Raw genomic sequence first — 22,817 nt, forward strand, 5'->3', positions numbered from 1 at the left:
AGTTGGTGCTCAGTGTTGAGTAAATAATAACAATAACAATAACAATAATAATATAAGCAATTCTTGAAATATAGAGTGATGCACTTTATACAAAATACCCTGGATATAAGTGTGGAGGTTAATGAGAACAGCTGTGTGACGAGTCGCTGGTTCTGCTTGTTGTTTGCTGTGATGGACACCAGAGGGCGCCCCCAACAACTCTATCAGGTGTAAAGGTTCAGATTTCTGTTCACGTTTACAAAACCAAAACATATTCGGATTCTTTGATTTTCAAAAGCCAGCAGGAGCCACATGTCCACAGTTATTGGGCTTTATTTTATGCGCATGTTTAACAAAGGAAAGCATTCAGAGACAAGGAGATGTTAAACTAGGAGATAACTAACCATCTGAATTTAAAAAAATAACTGCAACAGCCACGAGGTGTATTTTATTTTCATTAAACTGGGCTTAGACAAAAAAGTAGAAAGACCCATCAAATCCATCCATTTACTTAACCATGTATCTAATCCAGGGTCACAGGGGGGTTGAGCCCTTCCCAGCTGTCACTGGTCAGAAGGTGGGGTACACCTGGACAGGTGACCAATCCATCACAGAGTAAAGTCCAGGAGTTGTTTGACAGAAATAGAAAAACATTTGTCAGGAAGCTGAGATTAGCTCATGAAGAAAACACACATCTTTGACATTCCTACTTCTGATGGGAAAACATAACAGGGACGTCAAATGGAGCAAGCTCCTGTTTCTTCGCGGTGAGCGACCTGAGCTGCATGCAAAAATCAAAACAAACAAACAAACATTTTGGTTTTGTAAATATGAACAGAAGGTTATTGTGAGCTGCTTCTTGTTTCTGCTGTTTCAAACATCAAGGAGGTTACACAGTTGGCCTGGTTTGTCTGTTTGTTTGTTGGATTGCTTAAGAAAAAACAATCAATGGATCTGCATTTAAACTTTACTGACAGTTCAGCTTTTGGATAACTTTTGGAGTTGATCCAGATCCGGAGCCAGGAATTTTCGGCGTTCTTTACCACTGGGACAATGGACAAAACTGCACATTTCACATCATCCATCAAAGGAGAATTTGGGAGGTAACAGCTTGATGCTCTCAAGGAAATTTCACAAAGTAACCAGAGCCAGAGCCAGATGTCCTTCTGGATCCAGAGGTTCAAATCATGGATAAAGGAGGGCATGTTTAGCCTTGGCGGTGGTGCACAGTGTTGGGCTGCCGTTTTTGCTTCAGTTGGTATTTTTGTGATTCAATCGTCTGTTTTAAAGATTGTTAAAAAAAACAGCAGTAAATTACATTTGTGTCTGAGAGACTCAGAGTGAGGTTCACTGAGTGAGGTTTGCATTTTGCAGTTTCCAAGAAAAAAAGCTTGAAGGTCAAAGAGAAAAATGTTCAGCGATCACTTTGCATGTTGGAGACAAATCTGAAACCAGGAATGTGCAGAAATGTTGAGTTTGTGGTTAAAATCTTAGATTTTAGTTTAGAGTTTATCTCAGTCTGGCTTCAGTTTAAAGCAGAACATCATCACAGTGCAGAACCAGAGAGACACCTTTAAAACAGCATGTGATGTTTGTATATACAGTTCATACTCTTTGAAATGCCCAGAGCATCCTTTGGGTGTTTGTTCCTGAAGTGTTTTGGTTGACAGACAGCTGAGGGAATATTTGGCTGAAAGTCTGAACAACAAAACCTGCAAACTGAGGATCTGTAGGAGGATCAACACACGAGGTGAACCTGTCCCACTGCTGTTTCAGGTGTAAAAGTGAGAGAATTGATTTTTTGACTCTCAATAAAAGTTTACAAATTTAAATCACATTTGTTCGAGTATTCGAGAAGATCAAACCCCAAAATCTGAGCATCATAAGTCATCTTAAAGATCGGGAACATCAGGGAATCAGCTCTGTCTGAAATCAAACCAATCAAACTGTGATCCACTGGTCATGTGACATGGCGGCCATCACAGCAGCTCAACTTTCTTGAATTTTGAGGTCTGGTCTTGGTCCATCAGTTATTACAAAGTTTATTTGGGATTATGGATTTATTAAATTCATTTTTTATGGCACAAACAGCCATTGTGTTCACATCTTGTACATATATTTATTAGTTTCAGGTTGGCCATTCTTGTATTTTGCTCGTTTGTGTTGTTGTGTTTGCACATCTCTGTTGCTTGTGGGGCTCGCACACAAGAATTTCACTCGCATGTGCTGTGCCAGTGTGCCTGCACATGTGATGTGACAATAAAAGTGATTTGATTTGATCTGAGTGAAGGCAAACTCTGCATTCACCAAAGAAAACCAAACTTGGAGACAGATTGAAGAAATTCTGTAATTCTCGTTACCGCTTAAAAAATATTAATCCTACTTTGACTCTTACAAGAAACGTCGAGGTTGGAAAAAATGAAAGAAAAATGAAAGAAAAACTGGCCGATCAAAACGATTGATCAATTTTCTGCCCCCTGATTTATTTGTCTGGCTACTCAAACTAGATGACTGAAACGAAATATTAAGCTCTGTATGTTAGAATTAGAAGATCTCATAATTACCTCTGGATAGTTTTACATTATTGCTTCACAGTTATGAGATCAGAGACTTAAAAACCCCCAAAACAATCTCTCCTGTAGTTATGAGAAGAAAATCCCAAGATCTGCCTCTCCTGTTTCTGGACGTCACCACAGTGGACGTGACTGAAGAGCAACTTTCAGCTTTAATTCAAAGGCTTCACGAACGGAACAAAGGACGGAAACACAGCATTATTCCTAGACTTCCTAATTTTTCAAATATGAAAAAGAATTCTTATATTAAAAATTGCTACTTTGTCAAATTACTTTTGATCCTCTGGAGGATGGTGTAAAAAATGGTTGTAATTCCTAAACAATGAACGTAATCTTGTTCTGAAAGCTCTTGAATTTAAGCACAAAGTCTGCATTTCAGTCACTTTTGGTGAAAGCAGAGTGTTTGTGGTCAGAGTCGGAGCGTAACGCTGGATCCTCGCTCCTCCAGCAGTTTGCAGGCTGTCACACGGACATGGTTTTATACAAACAGTCCTAAACACGAGTGCAAAGGCATGCAGCAGTACCCGCCTCCCGGTGCGGCGTCACCCACAAACCCAGAGGACATCACATGATAGAAAAGAGATTACAGCTCTGCATTAGCGAACAAACAGCAGCAGAACACGGTCACCGTTAGTGTTCATGCGCAGAGCGCTGCTCCCGATGCAGTCAAATATATAAAGGTTATGCATTCATGCTGCTGATGAAGACGAGTGTGTCCGGCGACGGGTTTCAGGAGGATTAAAGGTCCTGTATTCAGACAGGAAGTGGAGTCTTGTGTTTGGTTTGAAGCTGACCTGAAAGAGGATGGACATCAAGTTCTAAAAGTACAGCTGGAAAACATAAATATTGTTTATATTTATATAAACAATATCAGACAAGATCGCACTAGAAGTATGTAAGAAGCTGTTTGAGACGCAGTATGTTGCCACTCAGCATCCACCCAGAAACACCTCGGGCATCTTTTGGGGCAGTTTTCCTGAAGTATTATCTAAAGAAACGCAATCTTTAACGGTCACCGTGGCATAAAAGCTGCATGTAAAGAATCACCAGTAAAATCTGATGAATAACACTTAAAGGTTGGCTGACTTTACACGGAAACAAAGTTTTAGAAAAGTAGATAACTTAAACTTCTTCCACCATCTTTGCTGTTACAATTCCTCTCACAGGTTCAGGATCCACACTCAGTGGGAGTGCCTTTAGCTGAACATTGAATACAGAAATAGCAGACAAGCTGATGCACTGAAACAAGTTTAGATACTGTAACTAAAGTAGATTACTTTCGTTAGAGTAATCTTAGAGGTTGAGTGTGGAGGTGAACCTGCTCTTGACTTCCTCGTTTTATTCATTTAAAAAAGCCTCTGAACTCAATTAAAAGGAGGCGGGAAAGCCGGTTATTGGAATTTTATACTCTATTTGATTGCTCATGGTGCTTTCTTACTACTATCCTCAATCACACCAGAGGCCTATAACCTAACAGTTACACACTCACACTCTGATGGATGTATTGAGGGCGACTGTTGTGCCCAAGGATACTTCAAGGACCTCCAGCCTTCCAGTTAGCAGCTGACCCGCTCTACCTCCTGAGCCCCAGCCGCCCCAAATCAAACCATTTCTCACCTGCTGCACGACGTGAAGCTGTGAGCGGTGAGCAAACAGCACACGAAGGCATGTCTGAAGGTTTGTTTGTTCGTCCAAACCACAATAGTGAGTACAAAAACCTCCACAGGACCACGGTCAGAGGTCATCTAAGGTCGGGTCATTTCTAGTATGAAAACCTATTGCAGGTTGTTCACAGCACTCGGTTTGCTGGCGTATTTACCTTCCAAATGTTGTTTTCCTATCATCTTTATCTCTGGCTGTGACCTGCGGTCCTGTTTTTGGTTTTATTCATTTAGTTTATTCAATAAGTTTTTAAAAATGTATGACTTTTCAGGTGTTTTTGGAGTGAATTCGAGAGAATCTGTTCATTAATTACCCGCTGTTAATTCAAACACCGATAGATCGCCACCCACTGAGGTCACAACACCAGCAGACGCAGCCAGCATCAACAGAGTTACGTCCTGTACCTTTTTTAGCATGAAACCAAAACAGAACATGAAACAGGGTGCGAGGTGTCTGAGTTCAGTGACTGACGCTCTGACAGCTTTCATGGACGCTGCTGTTGGGAAGTTCTGAGGAAATGTTTAAAATAAGCTGACTCAACAGGTTTTTGGTCTTTGAGAAATCTCATCTGCCAGCATCAGTCAACTGAGCCGATAACAGACGGATATATCAGTGCGTCTCTAAAAGCGTTTTCTTCTCCCTGATGAACTTCTGAGCATCGCTGTCACACTCGGAAAGCTACAAATGAGATAATTTTAACAAAACCCTAAATCTGTTTCATTGCTGTGAAAGAGGTTTGTGTGAAGTTCAGCACCAGACTCGTTTTCATCAGGCTGACGTGTGAACCTGAATACGGGACCTTTAACCGTCTCTGAAGATATTTAAAGTGAGATCTTGCACACTGTGCTGAGTGTTAGTGCTGCATTTGTGTTCATCAGATGAACTAAATTACAATAATCCGTTTTTTTTTAACAGTAGAGCTACTGTCAGTGTGCTTGACAGAGACGAGACAGGGAGAGAAAGAAGGGAGGGGGCAGAGGTGAAACTATCCGGACTCACTGGGCTTTCCTCTGAAGAAATGCCCAGTTTGAACCAGCTGCCGGCCCAACAACAGGACCCCGACCCACCGTTTGAGAAGCCGATCTGAGGAGAAACAAATCCAGCGACTTCCTGTTAATGTGTCTGTGTTAAATCTGTCCCACAGACTGTTCAGCTGCTCCGATTTGACAGAAGAAGAAGGATGCTTTGAGCAAAGAAAACCCCCCAAAACTGAAAATTTCATCCTCTTTTCATGCTTCAGCCACGAAACACAAACCAGACGTCCACTTTCATCCTCGCACAGATCCCAGCACGCACAGCCAGTCGAAGTGTGCATCCCTAATCCTGTCAGATCCTGTTTAAAGGAGTTTTTTCTCCCCGCTCTCTCCGAGTCCTGGCTGATATTAAAAACAGCGTAATACTAAGATTCTTCAAACTCGATAAAATATAAAAATTTAATCATTCGGCCGGCCTGAAGTGCACTCGATAGTATTTCATATTATTTTAGTTCTGGTATTCAGATCGTTCCTTTAATCGAAAAGTCAACTCTTTATTTAATTACCTCTGGGCTGAACCACTGCGGTTAACTGTTGCTGGGCTCCTGACTGGTTCTAGTGGTCATTACACATGTCAACGTCACTGGATGACTTTTATCATTATTTAAAAAGCAGATTTGAGAGAAAAAATGCAGACAGAAATTTTTTTATCCCACATAAAATAAATTTGTGATTAAAATTGGACTCCACATTTTTTTCCTTTGGTTTTGAAAGTGTTTAGATTAATAGACACCAAGTGGCTCCAGGCTCTGTGCTTCTGACGCTTGACAAAACAGTCATGACCCTAATTTTAAGGCCTTGAAATCATCCAGATGAAGGAGTTTTTAAAAAAGAACCTCTGTATGGTTCCATTGAAGGGGGAAACTATCCATACAGGTCAAAACTGTTTTTTGTGGCAGGCAGAAAACATGTTTATTTCTGCTCTAAAAGTAGACATTTTAACATGGGAGTCTATGGGGACGGACTCACCGGTGGAGCCGGCCTCAAGTGGCCACTAGAGGAACTGCAGTTTTTCATAACTTGGCTTTTGCCGCTTGATGATTTGAGAAAAACTCAATTTAAACTGCATAAATGAACTGACTTTAAAGGCACCTACACAGCTGAGTCTACCTGGAATGCAAGTGGTGACCTGGAAGAAAGGAAATCGATCAGATTGACGGCTGATGATGGGAGGTGATTAGCGGGAGTGAGCTGGTTTGGAATAGATGGACTGAAGCATGAAAAAAAGTCCCTTAAGAAAGCTGAGATGGGTGTCCTGCTGCTTTAATCAGTTCACACACCTGACCTCGCCGTCATCTCTTTGACTGTCAGGCTCCTCGCTGAGTCACATGACCCTTTTCATCCATACAGCTTCACTTCTGTGGTCCTCTTGCCCCCCCGAGTGTCTGTCAAACCTCCCCCTCCACCCTCCTTCAGCTACCACATGTACGTCTTTGTGGTGTCAATCTGACTCCCCCCTGCCTCCTCACCCCTCGCTCCTCCCTCCCTGTCTTCCTCCTCCTTGTCGTCTTTGTCCTTCTCGGTCTCGCTCTCCCACAGCGTGATGAGCGGCGGGTAAAGCTCATTCAGAGGGATGGATGTGGCGTGCTGCATGTACTTCTTCAGTGAGTGGCCGCAGGACTTGTGCTGCTGCACGCGCCGGCCCATGTACACCACCAGCAGCGCCATGATTGACAAAGCGAACATGGAGCCCATGACGGCCGCCAGTGCCACGCTGCTGCGCCGCGACGCCACCAGCTCCACTGAGAAACCCGCCTCTTTAGTGGTGATGTTCAGACAGGAGGTGTGGACAGGACCAGAGGGGAGGGAGGAGGAGGAGGATGGAGACAGAGGGGTAGGGGAGGTTCTAGGAGAGGAAGAAGGAGAGGTGGGGTGAGGAGGAGAGGAGGAGACAGTGAGGCAGACGTGGTACTCTGTGGCAGGAAGGAGATGAGTCAGGTTGTACTCCTGCACGTCGACTGGAACCTGGAGGGGGAGGGGGAGGCAGAGAGGAAAATGTAATTAGCCCATCGAGTGCCTCCTGCTGGGTGTAAACCGAGTGTGATAAGATAGGGTGTTGATGACAGAGCCCGAACAGGTTGAGCGATTGATAGCAAGTTTATATTATTCGTGTTTCCCACGCCACGCGTCAAACTTAGTTAAAGCTGAGTCAAAATAATCTGTAAATGCAAACTCCTGTGATGGCTTCACGACTTCCAGCAGTAATGTCATTGGGTGATATGTTCACCTTGGCCGTGTAGCTGATCTGAGGGTTGTCAATGTGCACGGTTGCACTGGTCCACCGGGGAAGAGGGCCGGGGATGTCATGATGGTTTGAACCCACAGCTGAAGCTCCTCCGCTGGGATATAACTTCCACTCCAACACCACAGACTGTGCGTGAACCACCTGCACATGAAACAAGAAACAGTGAATCACCAGATTCATGGAGGACAAACTGTCTGGAGCATTAGATAGTTTAATAGCAGAAGAATAGAAGGAGGCACTAGAAGAATAAAATATAACCAGAAGAAGTAAAGAAGAAAAACTAGATGAAGTAGAAGCTGAAGAACTAGAAAAAGAATAAATTATAGAAGAAGAAAGGACCAGAAGAAGACCTGAAGAAGAATAACGTAACAAACTGGCAGAAGTAGAAAAAAAATAAGTAGTAAGTTTGATGTAAAACTAGACAAATAATTAAACTAGAAGAACAACTTTAAGAACAAATAGCTAGAAGAAGAACAAGAATAACAAGAAACAAAAGAGGAGTAACTACTCGATGGCAAACATGAAGAAGAGGAAGAAGAACTTCATGAAAATATGGATAAAAATCACACGCTAGACGAAGAACAAAAGAGAAGAAGATGAAGAACTTGAAAAGGGCAAGAATAATAAGAAGGAGAAGATGCAGAAGATATAGATGAATTAGTGCAAGAACTGGAAAAATATTAAGAGCTCACAGCATATTTCTAATAACACCTACACCTGTTCGTATAGCACATGAAGGACAAAACGTACCTTAGCGAGCACCACCAGAGACCCTGCACCACTGGATGAGTTCCCCAACCAGGTCCTTTCTCTGCTGGGGTCATTCCCCCCACCAGACCAAGAGCCGGCATATCCCTGAGAGTCTACGAACACCGAGACACTCTTGGTGTCTGCTCCTTCGATGTTCCAAGCCACACAGGTGTACACACCTGTAAGAGAAGAGCAGCTTTTATGCCACTGAAGGTCCAAATTAAAAATCCACTTTAAACTGAACTGGATTTGAGCCTGCAGCTCAGACTGACCTGCGTCTGATGGCTCTGCGTGTTCGATCACCAGCGCACCAGGATCTGACATCCGATGCTTCTTCTTCCTCCTGCTCAGGCCACGCCCCTCCTCTGATATGATTGGTGAAGCCACTGCCTCTGAGCTCACCTGAGCAGATTCATAATGTCACTCTTTGGTGTCTCTTCACAGGATCATGCACTTTTTTAGTTCTCACTCATTACATGAATTTATTTGACTAATTCGTTTTTTTTTTAGGTTAAATATGGTATACATCAGGTAGTTAAGGAATGGGCACATTCAGTTTTTATTAAATGTACGTTCAGTTTATGCCAGAGCTTTTTTTTCTTAATGATAAATTGTTTGGATAAATAAACCTTTAATTCTATTTCAGATGCCATTGCTCAAAATTTTTGCTTCATGTCATGTGAAGATACTTGTTTTGGGTTAAGAAAAGATTTTAGCTGGGGTACACGTACACACAACAGCAGACGTAGACTGTGACAATAGGACATGGAACACATGACGGACCGGGGAGACAGGATGAAACACGAGTAGAGGAACACGGGAACAGTCAAGGGGGCAAAACACAGAGAGCGAGAGGGGAACAAGTAGCCAAGAGAATGAAGAGAGCACAAGAGGGACATGACAGGCTGGGGAAATGTGGGATAAACAGGATAGAGGGGGGAACGTGAAATGGAAGACAAGGGAAACAAGACACAAAGACACACAAACCCAGACACACAGAGAGGGACACAGAGGACAAAGACTCAGGGGAACCTAATAACCAAGGAGCTAAACAGGACAACCTAGGCAATAAAGAATAAACTCAAGACTAACAAAATAAACCATAATACAAAAATGACATCAACATACAAGAAAACTCAAAACGGGTCAAATGACCCAGGACAATGACAGTAAGTGACTCCCACGACCTATCAGGGCACAGATGTCAAAGCTGTAAATGTACATGGCAGGAGATTGAGTCGCTGTGGTGATTTAAACCCATTTCCAGGGTGTCTCATGCTCTCACGCTGAAGCTGTGTCTGCTGGAGTGAGTCATTTAGTACAATTTAATGTTGCACTTGATTAATGTAGCTCTGTTATTAGCTAATCGCTAATTATACAGTGGAACAGACAGAACAGTGGAGATGCAGAGGGAACGACACACTGGGGAGTTTATTCACCACGTCCAGCATGAAGAGGAAGTAACGTGTAATAATCACTGTCTGTTGTGATAACTGATTAACTGAAATCAATGAAGTGAAAATGCTCAAAGCTTTGTGTTTCTCTCTGGGACTTGGACACACACAAAAGTTTCTGCCCACCTTGTCACCATTTGGCGTCACCCAATAGAACTGAGGGGCGGGGTCGGCGTCTGCCCAGCACTCCAGCGTAATTGGCTGCCCTGCGCTGACATTTATGGTCGGGGGGAAGGAGTGAGGAGTTATGTGAGGCAGGCAGCTGTTGGTACCTCCTCCGCCCCATCCAACCGCCACCACCTCCTGCAGCTCCTGACCGATCAGGTGAGGCGGGGAGGAGCAGATGGTGATGGAGGAATCCAGCAGCTTGAGGTGTGATTGGTTGCCAAGGTGAGGCCCCCAGGAGGAGAGGCAGTCGCACCGAAGAGGGTTCGAGTGAAGAGAAACCTCCTCAAGAGAATGGAGGGAGGAGAGGAGGTCTCCAGAGAGGAGGCTGAGCTGGTTATTATGGAGGAGGAGAGTCCGGAGGGAGGGCAGGTTACTGAGGGCAGAAGACCGAAAACAAAAGACATTGAATGAGGAAAAAGAAACGAAGAATATGGACAGATAGAAAAGAAAGAAGAGACGAAGAACTAGGAGAATGTGAAGAAGAAGATGAGGAGACAACAGCTGAAGGAGTTACAAATGTACAAAATCAAAAAATAAAAATAAAAATCACTTTTACTCATGAAAAACATAACATATGTAAAAATAAAACATAACATCAGTGTGGGGTGGCTCAGAGACCGTTAGACACTCACCTGAAGGCCTGTGGGTCCATGTAAGAGAGGCGTGGGTTGTTGCAGAGCTCCAATTTGGCAAGTTCTGGAAGGTTTTGAAAAGCTGCTCGCTCCACCATCAGCAGGTCCTCCATGTTGTTCAGACTGAAGCCAAACACAACACTGCATTTACTACAACGTGCAACCGTGGCAGCATCCTAAGGTGAAAAACAAAGCCAGAAAACTCCAACAGCTTGGAACAACGTGATCTCTACTTTGTGTTTTCCAGCCAACCTGAGTTCCTCCAGGTGCTCAAGGTTCTGGAAATCTCCCTGCTGGACTCGACCAATCGGGTTCCTGTTCAGGTCTAGGAACTTCAGGTTTGGGAGCACGCTCAGAGCATCGCGAGGAACAGACCTGCCATGAGAATGAAATTCAGCCATGGCTCCAGTGGCAGAAGGTTATGGAACTGAGACCTTATTTAATCATTGTACATCCCCTTGAAGCTAAAAGTGTGTTATTAGTGGACATTCAAGGCTCTGACTGCTGAGAACCCTTTAAAACAACTTTCCCCCCACCCTGTTACATCAACAGTATCCTTCACTACCACTCGTATCAATCACATCACCATTTTCCTTTGATAATGGCTATTTCATCTGTCAACAACTACAAGTTGCCATTTTCAATGCTCTCTGGTCACCACATTGCTTCTATTCTTGCCCTTTATGCATTTAAGACAGGAAAGTCTACTTAATAACAGGGTTATAGCTAGGTCTAACAGGCTAAGAGAAAGTAAACTAGGGGTCCTGTGCTGACGAACCTGAGCCGGTTGTCGTAGAAAGAGAGGCTCTCCAGGTAGTCAAGGCCCAAGAAAGCAGCAGAGGGAACAGAGGCCAGTCCCATTCCTGCCAGGACCAGGCTGTGGAGGCGAGACAGAGGCAAGAAGTTCTTCTCCTCAAGACCCAGGATAGGGTTTTCCCCAATCATCAGAATCTCCAGGGATGGCAGAGACTCGAACCAGCGACTGTCGATAGCCACCAGATGGTTGGAGTTCAGGTGGAGCCTAGGAGAAACATCAGAGAATAGAGAATTAATTCAGATGAAGCTGAATGGTAGCAACATGACAGGTTTTTGAAAGTTTTGGGGTGGATGTAGTCCCTGAGAGTGACCTAGTGAACCTTTAGGAACTTTCAAGATCTGATTATATTGGTCTTTGGTGTTTTTTTAAATTGCTTTTAATCTTATTTATCTTACTTCTACCGGTATAGTGAATTTGACATGAACAACGACCAACTTCACATTTGCTGGGCCCAGATCTTCGACAGTTAACATCAGAGATGGATGACTCCTAGATCCAGCCTTCAGATTTTGTCTGCTATGATTCTGTTCTCAGAGAAACCCCCACGTTCTACCTCCTGAGTCCTCACTGAGAAAGGTGTACTGGCTTTAGCTGGCTCTGGTGGTCTTTTTAAGGTTCTATTCATCTCATATGCAGTTCTGATGGTCATCTGCAAGATTCTGGGATAAGTTAACAGTCAGAATGAGGTTTGATAGAAGAAGTGGTGGTGGCGATTACCGCAGCAAGTTGGTGAGGCCGGCAAAGGCTTTGGGTCCGATGGAAGAGATGTGGTTATGGTTGATGTAGAGCTCTTCCAGACTGGAGAGATTCCTCAGACAGAAGTCCTCCAGCTCCTCAATGTGGTTCTCCTCCAGGTACAGAGTCACCAGGCGGCCAAGAGAGGACAGGCCCATGGAGCCCACCTGAACAGACAAGAAGAGACAGTATTTCGGTATGAAGCTGACTTAGAGCGGATTATCAAGTTGGACCAGGATGCAGATAAATGTAAACCACATTTTTTTCACTTCAGTTACAAGTTGTAAGCAAAATCCGGCATCTGGTGTAAAGATTTGATCTCAAATCAAACATGCAGACCTACCCACTGCGCCGAACCCCGTGTGAATACGTAGCAGCTGAAAGCTTTCATCCAGCTGTTACTGACATCTGTATCCTGCTGTTCAACAAGACTGTGGATAAATATTGAGAATCGAGAAGCGCATACCTGTGTGAAGTGGTTCTGAGACAGGTCGAGCTCTGTCAGGTTGGTCAGACTCTGCAGTTCAGTAGTTATAGAGGAGATGTTGTTACTCTGCAGCAGCAGCACCTGAAAGGAATGATGAAAAATCACATTCAAAATATATTAACAACATAATGACTGGTCAGTCTTTCAACTGGCTCATTAGAGTCAGGTCAGAGTCAGAACCCCAGTTTATGTTAATGTATGCAGGGTCTCATTAGTCAAGAACAGAAAATACTCTCCTTTTGATTCAATCCCAAAGCGATGCTCTCTGCAGGCATGAACTGAGAAAGACGCTACCTTGTTCTTTGGGTTCATGAACTAGAGCAGATGTAACAATCAAATTTCACAATAAATCTCTGTCATCTTTGTAAGTAGTTCGGTGTTGTCTGATCCTTGTGTGCCTGCAGACACACCTGAGGGTCAAAAGAGCACAACCATACACTATATATAGTGATGGATTTGAAAGGTATGTAGGCCAGAAAAGTGAATCAAGTGCATGAATGCATTAAACCTGCTAACAGCCAGCAAGGAGGGTGGGGGGTGGGGTTCCTCTGGTTGCCATTGAAAAATTGATAGAAGTCTGGGAAATGAGCCTATTGCTCCCCTGCTCTATTACCACTGTAAAAATGTTCCTGATGAGTTTATGGTCTGACTTGCTCAAAGTCTCATGCTTTGTTTTGGGTAAATGATGGTCCCGAATAGAGCACAAAAAGGATAGAGCAACGTTTGCTTTGGGTTTGCATCCCGTGACTGACAGCCACTTCTCACATTGTTTAGCCCATGACTCAAGGAGTCTGAGTGTGTTATTAATATTTCTTAGCAATAAGTGAACCAAGCTGCTTCACACTTAAGCCTAAAAGTTGTTTTTTGTTACATTTTTATGACACTGTTGTATGAGCAGGCTTTTAAATTGAAGGCAAGCTAGAGACATAATACATAATAAGAAATGTATTGTAAAAGCTCATTTTTAGGCTCTGCATGGAGGTCCATCCATGCAGGGCTGTTACCTGCGTATCAGCAGAGATGTTGGCTGGTACTCTCTGCAGATGGAGTTCATTGCAGTCGACTGTCCTGGCCTGGTGATGCACAGACTGTGGGGTGTACCACGGTCGCGTCTCACATACACACTGCAGAGGGCACAGCACAGCGCCACCTGGAGGAAACACACACATGCACCAGGGCTCTCTTTAAACAACATCTGCGGATCATTAAATGTCCATTTGCATCCTTTATCCTAATCTTTACCTTGGCTGGTCCCGCTCATTTCAGCACACGCTGATGCTATAACCAGGGAGAGGAGGAGAATGGAGAGAACTTCAGATCCCATGATGCACTGGGCTGTGGCGCAGGATAAATAGCGTTGACACGTGCCTCCAGATGGCTGGTTGGAGTTTCATCTACACAAATACTGAAAAAATAAAGGATAGAATATTTTTTTTAAAAAGAATTTACTCTGTTGAAGTTGCTGCTAGCAGATACAGTTAATCATTAGTTAGCCTAGCTTAGAATTTAATTAAATGTCTCTAAAGAAGTTGAGTAAGTGGAAAACACCTGGGTTGATTATGTTGTAACAGCAGAAATGTGGAACCGTCACAGACCAAGCATGAAAAACTAAACTTTAAAGTGACAACGCTGCAGTTCCTTTAGTGGCCACTTGAAAATCAGAATCCTTTATTGATGCCTGAGGAAAGCACGTGGTCACAGAGAAAGTGAGAACATTAACCGAGTAACCTAAATTAAACAATACAATATATTACAAAGTTACAAAATACAACAAAACAGCTCAAATATATACAAATTATAAATAAATTAAAAATATATGGTTGAAACTGAGGTGCCCTTCTTATTTTCTCTGTAGAGGATGTGTAAATATAAAGGGTGTAAAGCTATTACACTGTGTACTGCGCTTTAGATGGAGGAGTTGTACAGGAATGATTTCCTGTGTCGTTCAGTGGTGCATTATGGGTAATCTCAGTCTCTGAGTGATTTGTAGTTGCATTTATTAAAATGTATCTGTACAGTTTATGCACAGGTACATTTGTCACTAGTAAACCAAACTTACTAGTGGCAGATGATAACTCTCTACCCTACCACGTTCCTAAAAAAAATAGGAACGTGGTTTATTCAAGCATCAGCTAAAACTGATGCTTGAATAAACCAGTCGGCGGCATCATGTTGGCTAAGCCAGTGTTTTGTTTACAGCTTGTGACACACATTCGCAAACAAACATAAATATTTCATTAGCAGGAACTGTGTCAAACTCATGCTGCAGCATCCATCAACACACAGCAGCAATTAATCTGACAACGCAGAGGAGAGGAGGGGGCAGCGGCCTGGTGACACACAGGATCAAATCAAAGTGTGTCTGCAGCCGACCAGCCAATCCCAAAACACACACTCGCTCCTGTTTCCAACACTTCTGAGGACATTAAACTCTCTCACGCTCATTCACTGGGGCCACAACTTTAAAGTACTCTTTGTTTTACTCTACAGTTTTATTGCACAAGTTCCAGCTCTGGTCTTCATTATTTTTCTCTATTATATTTTATACATTTGTTTGCAAAGAAACCACTGAGGTTGTTTTTGCGTGTTTTTATGCAAAGTAGCAGCTCTGACATTGCACTGAGATGAACAGAATAGGATAAAAGAGCCATCAATATATCGGTCTAATTTAAAATGAAACCAAAATCAGGTCTTCAAATTAAAATGTCCTCAATGTGAAGAAGTTGAGTCCCCACAACATGAGTTATACAAGAACACACACACACACACACACACAGCCTCTGTTAATGTAACCAGACAGCCGTGCTGCTGTTGATGTTGTTGTTGCACACACACACACACACACACACACACACACACACACACACACACACACACACACACACACACACGCACAGCGGGATAGGAAATGGGGACACCTTGCCTCTGGTGCCATGGCAACCAGCCAGGAAGTGACATAGCAGGACAAAGGGGAGGGATTGACCTCAGTGCCGCCCCCTGATTGGTCCAGTTAGTTCTCACTGTGTCCCAAATCCACACTGAATATAATCACATGCACTTTATGTGTGTAACATAGACTAATGTTTGTATTTATCATATATGAAACCTTAAATTCTCTAGTTATTTATTTATTTGCTCAACTGGAATGATTTTGTAAACTTGGAAAACTGCACTAAAATAAAAATACAGAGAAAATGTCCTTAGTTGTAGCATTTCTTACTTTGGTAAAAAATGTATTCCAACTTGCCTGATGAGGCCATGATGGGCATGTTTATTGAGACTGCAAGACTGAGTCAACGGCTATCAGGAAGTTGTGTTTTTACTGTAATTGCTGTCCTGATTTTCCTAAATCTTCCATCTTATATATGCCATCCATACTACCGTATAATAATTAAAAGACTAAAATTAATACTGAAACTAATTAAAACAAAACATTTTCAAAAAGCAAAAACAAAACTGAATTAAAAATAAGATGTTAAAATGGCATTAAAATAAAACAAAGTTGAAAATTACAATTTTTTCCTCCCATCGAGTCCTATAATACCGAACACACTTTCAGCTGCCTGCTAGCTTTTAGAAAGAACGCACGATTATCACACTTCCATGTAGGCCTCAGTTTTCATACCTGGAAGCTACTTCAATTTTCACATACAGCCCATCATTCAGTTGTACTGAAATCATTCTATGAAGTCATCTTATTTTCAGGTTCAGCTCATACTCCCCAGTTCTTCGCTCCTTTCCTAATGTGGTCGCGTCTGCTTAAACAAACAGGACAAAAAGGAAAAACTCGAGTCTTTAAAACAGTGGCTTCAAACAGTGTGTGTGTTTCTGTGGCAGGCTGATATGAAGCACGGCTGGTAGGTTGGACACAAAATAAGCCTCTACCTGCTGTCCTCCCCTGAGGCAGCATGCACATCATTTAAAAAAAAAAATAAAAAAATCATCAGAGAGATGAATGAACACAGAAAATCAGCTTGAACATCATGGGAAATACTACAAGGGGCTCTGGTTAGTTCACTATATCAAAGAACTTTGGGTCCTATGGAGCTGTAGACCAAAAATACACATTTTGGGAAGGGTAAACATTTATTTCTGGTAATTTCCTTCATGCTGTGGACTGATTTAATTGTGCTTCTGTGAATAAATTGAAGTTATTGTGCCAACATTTTCAAAATTCTTGATTAACCAATAAGTATGAATTAGCAGGACACTATTATTTTATGGATAATATGAGCTTTCCTGTGAGAAAACAGAAGAAAATGCCATTTTATTTCTCTTTGGTCATATTATTGATACCATGTTCTTTCTTGATACTGTCTTTCATAGTCTAAAAGCTGGTGTAAACAATTAATTTAGCAATTTATCTTAGTTTTGTGCCACTCTATGTGCCCTGGGCTGAATACCAGCCAATTAATGTGCAATAGTATTATCAGTAAAAGGAAAGGATTCTCTAATAACAGCCGGGCAGTCTAGCATCTGTGGTTAGTTCATGTCTGTATTAAGCTTTCAGGTTGTTTTTGCAGTAATTCTCATAAAACCCCAAATAAATGCTGACTTTGGAAGTCAGTCGTGTTTTCAGTCCGCTGCTGGTTCATAATAATACACTCCAAACAGTAATGATTGTCTGTGGCTTTCTGCCTTTTAATAAGCTTTTTGTGAGGATATAATGTGCAGTGAGTCAGACAGCAGAGCTACTGGGACAAAAGGTGCACAGGGGGGTGGGGCAGATTTGCCACTAGTTCGTTAGCATATTATTAAATATCGCTCATTAAGTTCAAAGGTTTGTTGATGAATTTGCGATGAACGCATCAAACCTGAACACAGCACGGTAAGAACATGTCAGCATTTGTCTGACAGATCGTTCAAATGTCTGAACCTCCTCCTTCTGGTTAGTGACAGACCAGAGGAGGTTCGTCTCTCTGCTCCAACATCTGAACACCCCCCCGCCCCTTTGCTGTTGAGCAGATGGAATATTGATGAGCTGATATTAATTATTTAAGCAGCTGTGAGTGCCTCATTTACTGTCCTTCTCTACAGGCTGTGATTGGAGGAAAGCAGGAGATGCTGGTTAATGAACTGTGACACACACACACACACACACACACACACACACACACACACACACACACACACACACACACACACACACACACACACACACACACACACACACACACGTCTGCCTTTGTAAGGACCATCACAAACATAATGCCAATCCGGGACCTGCCTGATTTTAGCTAAACAAATGTTTAAACACTCAGATAGGATTTAAAAGGTCTACTCTTGTTCTAATGTTCCAACAAATGTCCAATTAAAAAAAAAATGTCCTCACTTTTCACTGATGTTATTATTTTGTGAACATCTATTAACTTTTTTTAAGAAAATGTCCTCATTTTGTGTAAAGTTTTTCACTTTTTACAAATGTACTAAATGCTGTTGGGGTTGAACTCAAAAAAGTAGGAAAAAATACATTACTTTACTTAATTACTCCATTAATGAACTACTTTGTTGCAGTACCTCTTACATTGCTTTGTAACATGTCCTGAGATATATTACACTACAGCTACCATTTAACAATAAAAATGTTGTGCAACATTCCTGCACGCTGATATAACTTCCTATCCTAATGACAACACACGAGATCTTTCTTGTCGTGTTTAAGTATGAACCCAAAGCTTAAAATCAGCCTGAAGAGCATTTCACAGAAATTAAGGTTACAATGCTTCATGCCTGACTGTGCATCACTGCTTTTATTACCTGTGTGAAAAAGTGATTGCCACCTAAACCTAATAACTGGTTGGGTCACGCTTAGCAGCAACAACTGTTGATTAAGCATTGAAGATAACTGGCAATGATTCTTTCACAGCGCCGTGGAGGAATGTTGGCCCACTCATCTCTGCATGATTGTTGTAATGAATTTTATTAAGAACTCCAACCCATTCAGGAATGCACTGTTAATGACTTGACTGGTTAAGTAAGGGTTAATGTGAGATTTAAAAGAGATTTAAAAAGTAAAAACCTTTTAGTCCTCTTCCCCTCAATCCCTAGCCACAGCAGACTGATGCCCCCCCCCCCCCCTTCACTGTGGATTTTGCAGGGGTTTCTTCCTGTTAGAAGGATTTTTTTCTTTCCCACTGTTGCCAGATGCTAACTCTTATAATGCAGCAAGATGACTGGTGTTGTGATTTTGGACTAAAGAAAATAACATGAATACATTTTAATTGAATTGCTTAAATAAAGCTTGTAAATGTACTAATCTTGCAAAAAAATAATCAAATAATGGGCTAATCAGCTGTCATTTGAGCTCTAGAGTGGATATCATTGAATACTACTTGTCTACTTTTACATTTAACTACTATAACAATAAACTGTTACCAAAATTTGCCATTTTGTCTCTCTGTTGGTCATCGTGGCTTGAGCTGAAGCAAACCTGCCACGGCCTGCTAAGGCCCGAGTTTGAGCTCTTAGGAAGTCCTCAAAGCCATAGATTTGTCATAATAGTCAACCTAATTTTGAAGTGCCTTAAACCTGCATTCTTTTTAACAGCCAGTAGGAGGCAGCACATCTGGTTGCGTCAAAGTTTATGGACACTCGGCTCCTTCGACCAGTGACCTCACGGATCAGTCAGGTTGGTCTGATTAAATTATAAAGTTCAGTTTATAATTGAAACTGAAATTGAATTGAAACATCTCTCGTTTTAAAATTTTGGTCATTCTCCAGATTAAGAAAGCAGGATTATTTAGAGCAGGGGTGTCGAACTCCAGGCCTTGAGGGCCGGTGTTCCACAGGTTTTAGATCTCACCCTGGGTCAACACACCTGAATCAAATGATTAGCTCATTACCAGGCCTCAGGAGAACTTCAAAACATGTTGAGGAGGTCATTTAGCCATTTAAATCAGCTGTGTTGGATCAAGGACACATCTAAAACCTGCAGGACACCGGCTCTCGAGGCCTGGAGTTCGACACCTGTGATTTAGAGTATGAATATTAGCTGATGGTGTTTCACTCAGAAATTGTTACATAACGAGTGTGTGAGCTCGTCTCAGAGTCAGACCCACCCCCTTGCTCACAATGTCTCATCCCAAACTCCAAGACGGTGATGCTTCACTAACCGAGGAAAGGAGGAAGGAGGCGCAGCTGATTTATAACACGGGACACACCAGGAGCACTTTGTGAAAAGGAATGCATCAGAGTAATTGCTTTAACACAATTATCTAGTTTTCATAATCACAGGAAGCCATAACTGTAACTGAATGTGCATTTTGATTAATTCTTCTGCACTGCTGCAGGGACTTTTCAGTGTCTCTCGGTTAAATTCATCTGCTCTACAACCACAAAGAGACACAAAACAACCACAAAGGGACGGATTAACCTGTCTGAATCACTGCGAGCGTGTTGCTGCAGTCGTTCTGTGGAAAATAAACCTGAGGGTTAACTGAGAGTCGAAGAGGTAAGAGGTGATTACATAAAGCTGAGTCGGTGTTGCTGTGGAAACCTTGTGGATGTGAAACCAAGTCGACTGAAGTGCAGAAACTCTCTGACCTACTTTCATTCAGAAAAATCTATTATGCAACAATAAGTCAAGTCATCCTCCTTTCTGTCTGAATCTGCATCAAAATGCCAGAGGTTCACGTCTCCCGAGGAAGATGAGACGAGGGAGCTTCGTTTTAGACGGATGATGACGACTATATAGATGGATTTTGATTAAAATCTGCACAAAAAGCCAGAAAGTAGTTGCTGCTGGCCCGACACTGAAACGCCAGTCTGACTAAAGAAAAGAGTTGCCACTGACGGGTAAAACATTTACACGAGATATCTGTAATAAACTTAAATAGCTCGAAAAAAATTAGTGTTTTGTTTCATCGTTAGGGAATTAATTAGACTGAAAATACACATGCAAGGAGATGGAGTGAGACTCAAAAATACTGTTGATGACATCAAATCTACATTATAAACCCAGTAAATATTTTTACTTTAAGTGGTGCAACAACCTCACCCACAACACAATAAATTATGCAAACCTAATTAAAACAAAAGAATGACTAAAGTCTTAAAGCAGCACCACAAAAACTGCACACCTGGCCCACACTCAAACTGCTACCCTGAAACTGAACCCACAAGCCTGAACGCCAATAAAACACTGGGGGCGGAGTCAAAAGAACCCCAAGAAACACAAAATCCAACAAACAAAACTCGAATCTAATAAAAGGAACCGGAGGAAAGAGGAATAGCAAGCTACACATACAGGTGGAACAAACAGGTGATACTAATAAAAGGTGTGGAAGATGATAAAAAGAAGGAAAAAGAACAACTGTAAAAAAAAAACACAACAAAAATACCAGGGACCATGACACCAAGTCTTAAAACTTTGTCAATCAGCCCATAAAAAGTGCAGACGGATCAAAGCAGCAAACACAGTTTATTAATACATCTGCAAGAACATCTGGAATAATAATGTTGATAAAAATGTGGAGGCACTGCAGACCGAGCGTCAACCTCACGGGCTGAAAGACGAAACTGCGGCTAAATAAAATCACTGAACCAGGCCTCTCAACCATGTTTGTACTGCTGGAACATTTTTTAAATGAGAAGTCCTGACAATTTCCATCTTTTATATACAGTCTTTGGATAGCCAGGGACAGGGTTTCTTCAAAAACACTCTTTCTACTCATTTTATAGCAAAGACTACAGTTCCCATGATCCCTGAATAAACTGGACTTTTGCTTCGAAACCCAAACTTCATAAAATGATTGTGTAGCACAATCAAGAGACAACAAGAATAACACACCTGTATAAACTTTAAAAAGACACCACATGAGACCCGATTTTTTTGTAAGTAGTTTTGATGTCATGTTTTATATCTAAAACTCTTAAAGTTAAAAATTAACAATGCCTGAAGACTGAAGTTGACTTTCCCTGCACAGTGCGGTAAACACAGAGACTGATTAGAGTCCCGTTCATCTTTTCTCTATTTATCACTCAGTGTCATCAGCATCCAGCTGCATTTCGGCTCATTTAGGAACAAAGCTCGTGTTTCGCAGCAGCGACTCTTTTTCTTTGTGAAAATAAAGAAATGCTAAACTTTGAGGTGAGTACCCGGGATTAAACCCGGGTTTGATTCATGATTCGTCCCTCCGTCTCACTGTGGTGTCCCTGCAGAGCTCCGTGCTCCAGTGAGGACAGACGCCCATGTTCTCACCTTGCTCCTCCGCCTGCTGCTTCTCCTGCTCCCAGCCGCAGCTGCAGACACAGCCCGGGGCAAAGCCTCACAGAGCCGGGCAGAGCCTCACAGAGCCCGGGCGGAATGAGTCCGGTAGAAGCGGGCGGTTCTCCGGTCCGCTGATGTTTTGGTGATCCAGATGAGGGCGGGCCGAGTCCTGCTGCTGCTGGCGCTTTTATCTGAAGGATCCCTCCCTCTCTCCCTCCTGTCCTCTGTCAGGTCCGCGGCAGCTGACTTCCCATCAGCCAATGGGATTTATAGGCCACTGGACGAGGGACCAATCAGGGAGCTCGGATGCTGCACAGAAGCGCTGGAGGAGGAGGAGGGTGAACGATGATGATGAGGAGGAAGGGGAGGGTGGGTGTCTTCTGACATGACGTAATGCTCCAGATTCACCTAATGACTGAGAGTCTGCGCTCCCCTTGTTATCTCTCTCTACTTTGCTTCTTCTTCTTCTGTGGTGTCTCCGTGGTGCTGTCTGATCTGAGGCACGAACCAGCAGAAAGTTTAAACAGGAAGTTTGAAACTTCACAAGTCAAAATGTCTTCAGTCACACATCAGACGCAAAGAGTTTACTGTTAAACAGAGAGTATCTAAGCATGATGTCAGTGCTTTATAGCTTACATCGCACTTCATCTCTTTTTTATTGGGACATTTCATGGAAATTCAATCAGTGCCTATAAATATAAATTAAATACACTGAAATTAAAAGGTTTTTTAGTTTTAGTGAACAACAATGTAACAACACATTGCTTCATTTCCTCCATAAAACAAAACAATTTGGGGGCTTTGTTTGTATTTATTCTTATTTAGTATAAAAAAATAACCAAACAAACAAACAAACAAACAATGTTGATAACGAATCAAACAACAAACAAAAGAGAAAAGTTTGATAAGTTCTACAATTGTGATTGATCACATGTAGCAAATGTGTTCATGATAAAGTGGAATAAATGAATTAATATTATCATTATCGCCTTCATAATACCAGCAACAATTCTAGGATTGTAACGCAATAAGTAAATAAGAAATTGTTAGTATTAAAAAAGCCACAGAGATTT

At 42.2% G+C, this 22,817-nt stretch overlaps 1 protein-coding gene across 1 annotated transcript; it reads right to left on the reverse strand.

Moving 5' to 3' along the window:
* Positions 1-2,263: 2,263 nt before the first annotated feature.
* LOC113013572 (leucine-rich repeat neuronal protein 1) lies at positions 2,264-21,950 on the reverse strand. The gene is made up of 13 exons (XM_026154585.1): positions 21,736-21,950; positions 13,779-13,941; positions 13,541-13,686; positions 12,516-12,617; positions 12,032-12,216; positions 11,276-11,518; positions 10,750-10,872; positions 10,498-10,620; positions 9,824-10,238; positions 8,516-8,645; positions 8,244-8,422; positions 7,476-7,634; positions 2,264-7,213 (listed from the first exon to the last, which is right to left on the reverse strand). Exons 2-13 carry the CDS (start codon positions 13,858-13,860, stop codon positions 6,665-6,667), a joined length of 2,436 nt encoding a protein of 811 aa, XP_026010370.1. The 5' UTR covers positions 13,861-13,941; positions 21,736-21,950; the 3' UTR covers positions 2,264-6,664.
* Positions 21,951-22,817: the final 867 nt, after the last annotated feature.

Source organism: Astatotilapia calliptera, chromosome 20 (assembly GCF_900246225.1).
Source record: "Astatotilapia calliptera chromosome 20, fAstCal1.2, whole genome shotgun sequence".
Lineage (NCBI taxonomy): Eukaryota > Metazoa > Chordata > Actinopteri > Cichliformes > Cichlidae > Astatotilapia > Astatotilapia calliptera.

Coding starts and splice junctions, on each gene's coding strand:
- LOC113013572 (XM_026154585.1), bottom strand. CDS start 13,860: ATGGGATCTGAAGTTCTCTCCATTCTCCTCCTCTCCCTGGTTATAGCA. Junction 12,217..12,515: donor CTCAGAACCACTTCACACAG/GTATGCGCTTCT, acceptor TTGTCTGTTCAG/GTGGGCTCCATGGGCCTGTC. Junction 11,519..12,031: donor GGCCTCACCAACTTGCTGCG/GTAATCGCCACC, acceptor TGTTTCTCCTAG/GCTCCACCTGAACTCCAACC.